We start from the raw sequence: 12,580 nt of genomic DNA on the forward strand, positions 1-12,580 counted from the left end.
GTGTCTACAGGAGGATCAGGTTCAGTAAGCCACTGCGATGTTGTGGCATGTAGTATTATCCCATTCAGACTATGGAAACATCTCAATGACTAGCTATTCAAAATGTCCAAACACATAATTTCTCTATTGTGCACCTACACCCTGTGACCTTGGACTCATTAAATGACTAGCTCCTCTGGAGGCCATCTATGTGTGGGTGTGTGAGTGTATGTGCGTGCGCGCTCATGTGTCTGTGCATGTATGTGTGCATGCATGCGTGTGTGCGTGTGCATAGTGTACAGTATGGAAGAAATTCAATCTGGTGTGGGCTGACGGAGCAGACTGTGCACCACTCCTTATACATCAAGCATTCAGCTCCATATCTGACAAAGGCAAATATGGAAATGCTCTCTCTCCCTCTCTTCTTTCTCGCTCTCTTTGTCTTACACACACACACACATACACACAAACAATATGAGCAAGGAAACCCAGCATGCAATGAGAGGATATTGAAAATGATTTTTCCCCATCTTGTCTCTTTCATTAACAGTGTTGAAAAGCCAAGAGTCTGCTCTCGCTCGCTCTCCCCATCAAGCACACACACACCCACACACTCGTGCACACACACATACACATATGCACACATATTAAAAGCACACAAAGCGCTCCCCATTTCACTGGGGAACATGCCTGACATGGTTTGCTTCAGCTGGTCTTCTTGACAAATGCCACATTACAGTGCAAAGAAGGAGAAACTTGGCATGCAATCAAACTTCTCTCATGATTTCTAAGATTTGAAATACTTCAGTTTGTGTAGCCCCTTCATTCCGTCCTCACCTTCCTCTCAATCTCTCTCTCTGTCTCATTTTTTTCTTGCCTCACTCTAACTCCTGCGCTCTCTCTTGTTACCTCTGTTTCTCTGCCCTATCTTTCCCTGTTTAGTTTTCCCCATGCTAACTTGGACCAGGATTGTGCTTGGGGAATACGGCCCCTTTAAAAAGGAGAACGCCAAAGTTTGTGTAAGTATGTTCATGTCTGCAGACATGAGTGATTATATGCGAGTTCCACTGAGCCTGTGTGTGTGCATTCTACTTGCATATCTTTGCGGCTTGTTCAGATGTAAGTCAGTCTCACAAAGTTTTGCCGCTTGCAATTCAACAGTCCTTTAATCCTCATCACCAGTGACCCCAAACCCCAGCCTCCGACCTCTTCGTACACACAGACACACAATGCACAAGAGACCACACGCACTATAGCCCCCTGTACCCCTTCCATTAGGTCTGACCAGTGTCGACTTGTATTCACTCAAAGTCTCAGACACAAAGGCAAAGCATGCAATCTACTTTGTTGCTGTTTACATCAACCAACCATCACACTAAATTTCTTTCTCAGACATCTTTCTAATGGTGATATTATAATGATTTATGCCTAGTGCCAGTCAAGTACTAAAGTATTGTTCAAATGTCAAGTTCATGAATGTTTTCCCCAAGTCAAGTAGATACCTAGAAGCAGTTTTTTTCCTGGATCATATGTAAAACATTTCCTCTGCTAAACATCTCTGGTAATGTTTGGATGGTGGAAATTGGATAAGACAGGAGGACGGTTTGTATCACAAACGTGTGTGTGCGTGTGTGTCTGTTTGTGCTAGTACACAGGAAAGGGCACCATCTTTTTCAGTCTCCAACAAACATTACACATTCACATACTGTAGGCAGACACAGACACATACACACATTCTTTCATTTGAAAGACATAACGGATTTCAAAAGTTGTGTTTTTAATACATATGTGCCAGCCTTCCCTTTTGTACTGTACTGAGTGGCTGACATTAAAGGCATTTCTCTGCAGCACATGACAACCAGATATGTGGCTCCATGCTCATTCAATCAAAGCGCTCAAAGCAAACACACATGTAGCCGCTCGACTGACAGATCACTGAACTGGCTCACACATTCATACACATTCACTGACACACAATCACACATGCAAATGCAACCAGACCTGCACCTTATTTGTGGGTTTTCTCTCCCTCTCTACACACACACACACACACACACACACACGCACACAGATGTCCACATGAAGAAACAGCCGCACACATATCTTTTTGACCCGCTGTTTAAGGCTGCACCACCTGTCCTCAATAAATGGAACTTTTCATAAGACAGTTATAGATAACAGCTGATCCTGCCTCAAAACACACCTCAGTGCTGATGTCTATATAACACTCATGCAGAGACGCACATGCGAATAGGTGAGTGGATAAATGTGCCTAATACAGTATTAGTTGCAGGTTTCTGCTCCAACAACAAGACTGCTGTGCAGGGCAACGAAAACACTCCTGATGAAGCACTGAGTGAATCATGCCAACATCAATAAAAAAAACCTCCATCATATACTTTTATGAGTGGGGTGTGCAGTCACTACTGCTAACACTAGTTTACTCTCTCTGACTATAACTCTTACGTCACATTACTTAGGGCTTAAAGTCTTTCATTTACTGATTAAAGAGATGCACGCCATGGTGGTAGTGTATGTAGCATATGCTTACAGACGGACAGACAGACAGACAGATAGACAGATAGATTGATAGATAGATAGATAGATAGATAGATAGAATTGGAAAATATTATCTATAAAAAAGCATAGAACTAACTTCATCTCCAGAATCTCCTCTAGCTGTTTGCGTCTCTCCTGGCGCAAGCTGTTGAGGTGTCCATCTCTCTCATGTAGGGACTGCTGAGTGGAGGACAGACGCAGTTTGGTGGCATCCAGCTCTTGTCGTGTCTTCTCCAAGGCTCCCATCAGCTCTTCCAGCTATTGAAAGAAAAGATGCATCTATTCACATACACACACTAGCTTAAACTGAATTTAAATTGGATGGAAATACAGCAGGATACTCATGCACACATCTCAGCTTCCAAATGCAATAAGTGCTGAATCATGCAGCATCTTTCATAAAATGAAATAGGGCAGTTACCAGATATAAATTACCAGTCAAAGGAGTCCACTCCTTTGACTTCCCCATTGAAATGAATAGGAAACTGCATTATCCTGCACGTGTATTTGAGTGTGTGTGTCTGCGTGTGCATGTGTGTGTCCGTGTTGAAATGCTAAAATGAGGCAAGATGACTGCCTAAACTTGAAAGGAAATGGCTGGTAGACAACATAGAGAAGTAAAAACCACTCAGGTTCAAAGGTTAGTTGAATGATATGTCCAATGACCCCTGCACTAGAGACAAGGGCCCACATTTCTCCACTTATTTTACTTCACTCTAAAGTGTGTTTCTACTTTAAAGCAGGTGAGAATAATGCTCAGGCCCTCAACTACAACTCTTTCCTAGGCACATACATGCCCTCCAGCAATGCAGGTCTACATGTCCACCCTAATTGTCTGATAGACAGGATGTGACCTCAGGGCGTCATTATCCTAAGACAGGAAGTGTCTAATTGTCTAACAACAAGTTCTTCACAACAGGATTCAGTACTAGGCAGGACTGGTCCGATGCTGTAAATGGGTCATGAGAACATTATTGTATAGCTTGCAAAGAGAATGCCATCTTTGTTCATCTCTGATGATTTGCAGATTTGTGATATGAGATAGCCAAACAATAAATTCTGAGGTGTTGGATCTAAAACAAACAAAGGGAATGAAAGTGAAGGAGAAGCAAAGGAAAAAAACAGAGAGTATTCGGGGGAACGAACTCCATGGGGTAGGACATGAAAAAGGGAATAGGCCTCTTTTATGAAGGGGCCAAATCGTTCACACATTTTCAGGACACTCTCCATCTCCGCTGGTTTTCTAGGTGTGTTTCACAGATGTCAGATAATGTGCTCACTGACTGTTCATGAATATCACATATGGCGTCAGAGACGAAAGGGTGGAAGTAAAGGAAGTAAGGGAATAAAGAAATTCAAAATGGTGGGAAAGGGACAACTTCCTGGAAATGTAACAAAGTGTTGCTTCTCCAAAAAAATGTAAAAGTAAAAAAAATAAAATAAATGAAATAACCCAACAATAACAAAAATGGATCCTTGCCAACAACAACTGACCCTTTTGAGTGTCTAGCTGCTAATATATCCAATGTCATCAAGACATCAAACTGTCCAAAATCGCACCACGTTAAATGTCTTATTTCAGGCTTAAAGGAATCCAGGACCAGTGCCAATCTTTTCATCTTGAAAGCCAAGGGTCACACACACACACAGACACACACACAAACACCATTTACACTCCACCCACCACATGTCTATCAGCCCTTATGCTAACCCTTATACTGTTCCACTCCCAGTTACCCATTAGTCCACCACCCAGACTAGTCCTTCACAATCACATCATTAATAAGGAATACAATGCATTTTAGTGAAATTAGGGACCTAATCAGCTTAACAGTGAGCCTGTGCGTGCTAATTTAGCTCAACTTCAAGGCAAAGCCCCCCCAGCCAGCCTAAGGCTCACTAAGACCCAGGGGGCCCAAAGACCCTTTAGTTGCTAAGCTGATTGGGGGCTCAGAGCTAAGGGCCAAATCCCTCTTGTCCATTTGCGTCGGTGTTGCTGGTTCAAAGGCCTAGTTCAAACGCCATTCAGGGGGAGAGAGGGGGAGAGACAAGAACAGAAATGGAGAGACAGAGGCAAGATAATTGGGTGAGACAACTTAAGAAGGCAGATGGGAAAGAGCGATGGACAGCAGAAATGATGCTAGGGGAAAGTCAAGAAACAGAGAGAGGCAGGGACAGACTGGGAGTCTTAACATAGCGGGGGTGTGAAGAAAAGTGACCCAGGGCATTACCCATGCTCCATTTCAGCAGGTCAGGCTGATGGAAGACTTTCAGCGCATTACACATCATGAGACTGATTACTCTGAGACAGAGGGGAGAAGAAAGGAGAAAATCAAGGAAAGAGAAAGGGGAGGGGTGAGTCTGGCAGCGTGCTCTGAAATGCTGCCAGGGTCAGGTGATGTTTCAGAAGGGCTTGTCCCCCTCACCATCCCTCACCCCTACCCCCTAGTACCCCACCACACACACACTGTTTTTCTCCACAGTCTGAGGAGAGAAAGGTAGTTGACTGACGATTGCGAAAGTACATGTTAATGGCATGTTGACCTGTTGCCTTCTTATGTGGTGATGTAGTGTTGGCTCACAGAGTTCAGTGTGTTGACAGCTCCCACATTGAGAATCATAGACTGAGCAGCATCCTGGTGTCAACAGTGTGACTGTAGCTTAATGCTGGCTCACTAAACTCTCTGTGCGTAGGGTCTGGATTAGATTGAAAATTAAATAACTTGACAATTACTTCTGGGGTTAATGATTTAAAGTGTCACAATTTAGAAAAGGCTTTTCCTGATCCGTTGCTGCACATGGGTAAACTTAGGTCAAAACTGAATCATCCACTTCTCTGACTGTGAACAGTCCCACAAGACATAAATATACTTTTCTTTCAGACCTCTCAGAGGATCAGAAAATTGTTTGACAAACACACAGTATCCATGCTGATTATAAGTCAAGCGTTTAAAGTACAGAAATTGCAAAAAGTAGGAAAAAACAAGCCACAGTTAGCATTGGCTCTCACTGAATTTTCGAAACTGAGTTTGACCTCCTTTTATTTTCCCAGTCCATCCACCAACCTTTTAAGTTTACCACTATCAGCTTCTGTGTTTATGTGTGTGTGCGTGTTTGAGAGAGACTGAGAAGGAGCTTATGTGTGTGCGCTTAAAGCAATACAGCCACCATTCTGCCGAAAAAATGTTTCTTGTTTTAACTGCTGATAGCTCTCATATTACTCGTGGCACGCATAAGTAATGCAAGGTCATTCTCATTCAAATGCACACTCACACCAAGGGGAAACACACTGCCTCTCCCTGTTTCTCTTTCCCACCACAGACAAGCCTATGCTCCCACAAATATATGCAAAAGGACACACATAAACTGTTTTTTGACCCACGCAACAACTGGCAGAGAGAGACCGATAGATAGCAGGACATGCAGGATAAAAGGGCAGCCTGTGCTCCATCAAGGCTGCAAGCCCAAAGTCTTAAGCTTTGTTAATGAATTCTGATTACATGCATATAAACTGACAGTAAGTCAAACATATGCTTACATTTTTAAGCATGCAACAGCAAACTTAACGAGAGACAGAAAATGAAAGCAGAATTTTTTTTGTTTTTCAGTTTCAAATTTCAGTCTAGAGGGAAGAAATAATCAAAAGCATGTTTAGAAACGTAAAACTGAATTAAGAATCAAAGAAAACAAGAGAGAAAAAAGAAAAGGCAGCTATCCATTTTGTAATAATGATATTTGCTGTGATAAAGGTTCACCCATTATCCACAGCCTGTCCTTATGCTCTCAACCACATAGGGGTGCAGTTCAGTCGGTAATTTTTTTTTTTTTTTTTATGTGGTCCATTATTCCAAGGTGAACTGGCACCTGCACTCACTTTAACAGTCAGGCCAGACTGCCTAGGTGGAGATGTGTTTGAGTATCTCTATGTACGAGTGTGTGCGCAAACACATGCTTTTCTGGAGTGTGTGTCACATCAGATCGACCTCTCTCTGGGCCTGAACACGAGCAGCCTCTTCCTGTGCCCAGAGAGCCTCTCTATGTGCAGATGTGTTCATGCTCTCTCTCAGTGCCATCTCCAACTCCCTGATCTGTTCCGCCGTCTCTTGCATGGCATCCTGGGAAGCTAAAAGTGGAAGCTTTGGGAGTCGGAGGGGGGATAATGGGAATTTAGAGGAGGACAAGAGGGAGGGTTGGAAGCAAAGTAACAAAAGCAAGGGAGAGAGTTTTTTTCCCCCTTTAGTATACTTTCTTTTAAAACCTTATCAAATGATTTTTTTCCCTCACTGGAATAATTTTATATGGACAAAAGATCATTTGACAAAAGACATTTGTTGGTCCCTTTGGTGTGTGAGGATGTAAATTAGAAACAGGAAAATAATGGGAAAGTGAAAAGCTGTCTTAAAAGAAATATAGTCAGAACGGCAGAGAGTGATAAGTGATGGAGAGTTTGTGTGTGGCCTCTCTGACACCTATGGTGAGTGGAGGAAACTGATCCTTCTCCACACTGGGTGATGGAACTGTGAAAGAAAACACTGGACAGAAATAATAAACCCCAGATTCTCTCTCTCTCTCATTTTAACTCTCTTTTGACTTTCAAGTTCACACATTCACACTTTTGTGGCAACAGCACAGAAGCTTTGGAATCACATGAGCAAGGAGAAGGTTTCAAGGAGGAGTTCATTTAAACTCAGGGGCATATCCTTATTGCAGAAGAGTCAGACAAATGTTTTAAGGGCAAAATCGGGTTACGCCAATCAGACACTCAGTAATTAAAGCCACACCAGAATACACCCTGAAATGTCCGGTTAACACTTTAACAGCCACTATCTCCCATAAAGCCAGTGATTGCATTGTCACTTCTCACCAATACGACAGACCACTGCAAAGTAGGTTTTTAGAGAGGGCGAGTAAATAGTGGCAGCTTTAACACTGAAAAGTTAATAACAGATGCTTCAAACTATATGAAAAAGTGAACGCAACAAGTAACAGTGACACTGGAGGAAATTAAGATGAAACATTTCAGATAATAAAGTGAAAGAGAAAACTACTAGTGAACTAGTGAAAGAGAAAATTTTAGACTGAAGGATGACAGTTCTCTGGTGTTTCTGTGTTTTAATGTACCTTAGGGCACATTATTAAACTGATACTGATAATCTGTTGTCATTTCTTGCAAAATAAGAATTTTTTTCCCAAATCAAAGCTATTTTAGTCAAAAACATTTTTTCAGAGCAAGTCACATTTAAATATAGAGGCCTTTACTATCACCTTAGCAACTCTCTCATCCATTGAACTTGAGTCCATGTAGTTTGTGCCTGTATTTCTTTTGAGGATGATACAATTGCTTCCACCCTCACATAGCTTCCTTTTAAGGATGCTCCATAGGCTCTATATAGGGTTGAGTTCAGGGTTCAGGGGATGACGGTGGCCACACCATGATTTTTTCTCCCTTTATGCTCAAAGCTGCCAAGGCCTGAATGGTATTTTTCTGCAGCAGGGGTTTGGTGTGTTGTCTTGCATGAGAAGTTCTAGTTTTCATACCATGGCAGTATATTCTGCCATGGTATAGCTGTTATTGACTCATCGGTGGATTTCTCACAGCTGCTCTTATAATACAATCAATACTTTCCTTAATACACCTTTATCTGAACGAACCTGTCTACATTCTGAATCACACAAAAATCTTTGAACAGTACAACAATTTTTTACGTTTTTGGTTAAATATCCAGTGTTTTCAGATCTTTTGCAAGGTTCTATATTTTACGCCTTTCATAAGCAGAAGCAGTTTTTTCCCCATATTGCTTGCAAAGTGTGACTTGGTTAATAATGTGGAACAACCTCTTTATGTAGTTTCCATTTAATTAGGCTAAACTGGCAAAATAATTAACACACCTGTCTCTGATTGATGTCAATAATGTAGAACTGTCAAGAGAAGCAGAACTGAAAACTTGAAATGAAAAACAAAATTTTGAATGTTTGTTTAATTGATATTGCATATGCATAATAATTTGAAACACATTGTACAGCTGATAAGTAAAATTCAGCATTAATGTGAACAAATAAAGCCAGTACCAAGCCCAAGGGGAGAAATCTTGTGCTTTTGCTTTATAAAAAAGAACTCTCGGTTAAAAAACACATCAATATGACCAAACCATTGTGATAGCATGAAGAGACACTAGGCGCATGTGAAAAAGAAAACATTCAGATATCAGTGCCTTATTCACCACCTCTAATAAATGTCAGGTTTAAGGTCAGTATAGACACAGGCTCAATGCTGTGGTCACACTAAGAAAAAAGAAAAATTGGATTAAGACATCTTAATATTCAAAGGTAAATATTTAATAACGGGGTTTAAAAATAAGATCTAAAGTCTATCAATAATATTAACTGACTAACATACTGGCCAAACTAAGAGCAAGTGTGAGTGTGTCGAAAATAGCGCCAAGGTAGCCGGACTACAAACGGATACTTGTGGCTCGTCACGTCAGCACAACACAGCTGGAGGTGAGCAACAAACAGCCGCACACACACATACAGAGGCAAGCTGTGTGTGTCAGCAGTCCAAAGCTGTAATTGGATGTGACAGACAGGCAGTAATTCGATGCACCAGAATCAACAAGTACTGGTCTAACTCCGCCCCATAGGCAGAAACCCATGCACACATGCACACATCAATACACACAAACATACACACCCACCCACCGCACTGAAATGGAGTTGCCACTGCTGGACCCCCAAGTTAAACCTAAGCAGAAAGCTCTGTCTGCCACTGTGTGAACGTGTGTGTACATGTACACTATACGTGTGTGTGTGTGTGTGTGTGTGGATGTCAGTGCATATTTGCGAGTTATGAGAGTTTTATTAGTAGCAAGGGAATATTGCTGGCTGGAAACAAAGAATGGAAAAAAAGGCAATAAAGATAGAGAGATACTGAGTGTGGAGAAATGGAAAGATAATTGCCTGTGCAGCACCAATCATCACCTAATGCCCTTGGGAAAGATCATGATGGAGCAAAGAGTGAGAGAATGCACATTCCCAGCAGCTGTGTGTTTATGATCCTCAGCTTCGCACACAAATGCATACACATAAACCACTTACCCACACAGACTGATCCAGGCAGACAGACATCTGTCTCCGTCAAAAAGATTGTGCGTGCACCATCAACCTCTATGTTCGAAATAACCGTGTTCAGGACCAGACGTTCTATATACGGTTGGAGTCCAGCTCACAGGCTGTGGGAACAAACTTAGCCTGAATGAAAATCAGGCACTCTATTTTCTCTGTCTCCAATTTAAAAAAAGAGTTTCTATAATCCCTATGTCTCTAAACAAAGTATTGAGTGTCACCGACGCCTTTCAATCACAGATAAAAAAGAAATAACAGACATGTTTGAAGCCTTGAAGTGAACATTTCCGATGTGTGTTTTCTCTGTGTTTGTGAAGTGCAGCGTGGCGCGATGGAGACGATCGAGCGAAGAGATGCTATCGCTCTATCCCACATAAACTCTCCTGGATGAATGCTGAGAGGGAGCGATGAGGGAAGGCCCTGTTTGTTTGTGTTTACCCTCGGAGCGTGCTGTGTTCCTGATGGACCCAGAGATAAACTGAGACAAAGCAAACAGGGGAAAGAGAGTGAGATAGAGGCAACAGTGCGAGCTGACTCCAGAGCACTTATGATATACAGAATGTACACTGTACAGTACCACATCTCAGCATCACAGTGTGAGCTGGACTGTGCTGTCAAAATCATCCCCCCTTATGTTGTATTAGTTCTAACTTGTCTGTTATTCAACATTTCTCCGACTCTTTAAAGCAATTCCTCTTCTTTTTTATTACACTAACACTGATCTTTATCATATCATATAATGTATGAAAGAAAAGAAAGAAAGAATGAAAATGTTGGACAGAAACACCAAATATATATTTGAGGCATTTTAAGGGTAGTTCCCATTGTGTTAGGGTAAATACTTTTTCGACCCTAAAATGTTGATTTCAGTGCAAAGATGATAACAACTGTGAGTATAGTATCTAGTATCTGAATGAGTTTCCTATAAAAGTTAATCTACGTTAAAACAAGCCAGTCTAACCTCGCTGTGCTGTGATGCTCACTTGGGTAACTCTTGGTAATGTTAAACCACTAAACACTAAGCAAAACTGGGCCTGTGTGAGTAACATTGGTTTCTGAATCATTTGGTTATGAAACGAAGTATTGAACAAACTCATATTGTGCGTTAGATGGGTGAATGTGCTTGTGAGTGTGTGTGTTTGCTGGGAGGTTTCTTTGGTGCAATTGCAAAAAAGTCAATAGTTAGTGTGTGGGCATCCTTGTTTACAAAAATGTCATGGCAACCAATCAATTGTTGAGATATTTCCGTCCGGACCAAAGTAGCAGACCAACCAACTGGCATTCATAAGGCCCCACAGCATAGATTAAAAAAAAGAAAGAAAGAAAGAGATTTTTCAACTTGATTTCCTGTGTGTGCTCACACTAGTATTTCCCTTGGTCAATATTTTTCCCTTGCACTTGTCCCTGTGCCTCCTTCTTTCTTCCTGGCACTCACTTCATGGCTCTTTCCAGGTTAGAGCAATATTAATGTGTACTACTCAGATGCTGTTTGGAAGAGGAAATAGGATGTGGATGCTGCATGCCAGCACACACAGAAATAACAAAATAACTACCAAAAACAGACACAGAAAGGAGCCCTGGCTCAATTTGCCAGGGAGGTACAGAGAAGTGTACTCTATTTTATTGGTCCTATGGGAATAAACTGGCATGGCTGAGCTCTCCATATTAACACCTCAGGATAGCTTTTCAGAGTAATACACTTTCAGGGATGTTTTTCAGATGCATATACATATAGAGTTTTGAGAAAAACAGCTGACTCTCGTGTTGACACTTAAACAGGTATACAGCTCCACAAATTATCATAGAAATTCAACTTCAAGATGCTCTTCCCTGACTGACCAGACATTAGTTTATTATTCCCATCTGAGCCATTATACCACCGCTTCCAGCTGGTGTATGGAGCTGATTTTGCCAGGACTAAATGGCTGTCTCTTCCACTTAGGAGTCTGAGATGCACCAAGAGAGAGGATATGGAATGGGGTGGGGTAAGGGGGATGCTCTCTGTTCGGAAGTAAGAGAAAGAAGGTGAGAGTAGTGAGGGAGATATTCAGGGAAGGCAAAAGATAATTCTTTCTGAGAAATGCGTTCCATAAGAGGTGAGGAGGAAAGATCAGAATAGAGAGCAGGAAAAAAAAATCAGCAAATCTGAACAGTCTGGGATAAAGAGGTGATGAAGAGCTACATTAAAAGTCAAGGAATGTGCACACACATTCCAGACAGACACACACATATTCAAACCTGTGATAAAGAGTGCGGATGTCCATCAGTCAGGGCATCTTTCCTCATATCACCCGGTACCGTCTGCTTCTGGATGTTTGGAGACTTGATTTGCCTTCAGATAGAAAAAAAAATTGATGACAGCAAAGGAAGAACGGGAAAATATGATGACAGGGCATAGTTTATGCTTTGTATGCTCACAAATTATACACAACATACCACGGCCTTGTTTCACTTTCAATTACTTTCTCTAAATAGTAAAAGTAATATTGATGCCTAGTATATAAAATACATATATAAAATTAGATTATTTTAATCGTCATTATTTTAATTTATTTTCAGAGTTAAAACAAGGCCTGCGTATGCATTATACAGGAAAATGGCACATGACAGTCTGCCATGTGTCTCGTCTTAGTAGCATGGCAGACTGGACAAGACAAGACTTGACAGATGGATGAGACACTGCTGTGTAAATCTTTCAACAACAAAACACACAAACATATGCAGACAGGAGATACAAGAACAAGCACGCACACAAACACACACAGACGCATTCTCAAAAATAGATATGTGAAAAAGTGAGTCTACAGATAACAGGTTGACAATAAAACACACACAAAAGGGCATGTGTTTTTGAAAATCACAAATTGGTGCGCGTCCATAGTCGCTGCCAGAAACACACACAGAGGATAATAAATCTCCT

The 12,580-nt window shown here is 41.4% G+C and overlaps 1 protein-coding gene across 1 annotated transcript in view; it reads right to left on the reverse strand.

The window, feature by feature from the left end:
- Positions 1–12,580, reverse strand: part of LOC115045669 (ERC protein 2-like) — a 135,482-nt gene that overhangs the window by 62,716 nt on the left and 60,186 nt on the right. The window contains exons 13-17 of the mRNA XM_029505455.1: positions 11,899–11,992; positions 10,099–10,118; positions 7,851–7,923; positions 6,522–6,653; positions 2,636–2,796 (exon numbers count right to left, since the gene is read on the reverse strand). Coding sequence (XP_029361315.1) covers positions 2,636–2,796; positions 6,522–6,653; positions 7,851–7,923; positions 10,099–10,118; positions 11,899–11,992 — 480 coding nt within the window. The remainder of the gene's footprint in view (positions 1–2,635; positions 2,797–6,521; positions 6,654–7,850; positions 7,924–10,098; positions 10,119–11,898; positions 11,993–12,580) is intronic.

This window comes from Echeneis naucrates, chromosome 7 (assembly GCF_900963305.1).
Source record: "Echeneis naucrates chromosome 7, fEcheNa1.1, whole genome shotgun sequence".
NCBI lineage: Eukaryota > Metazoa > Chordata > Actinopteri > Carangiformes > Echeneidae > Echeneis > Echeneis naucrates.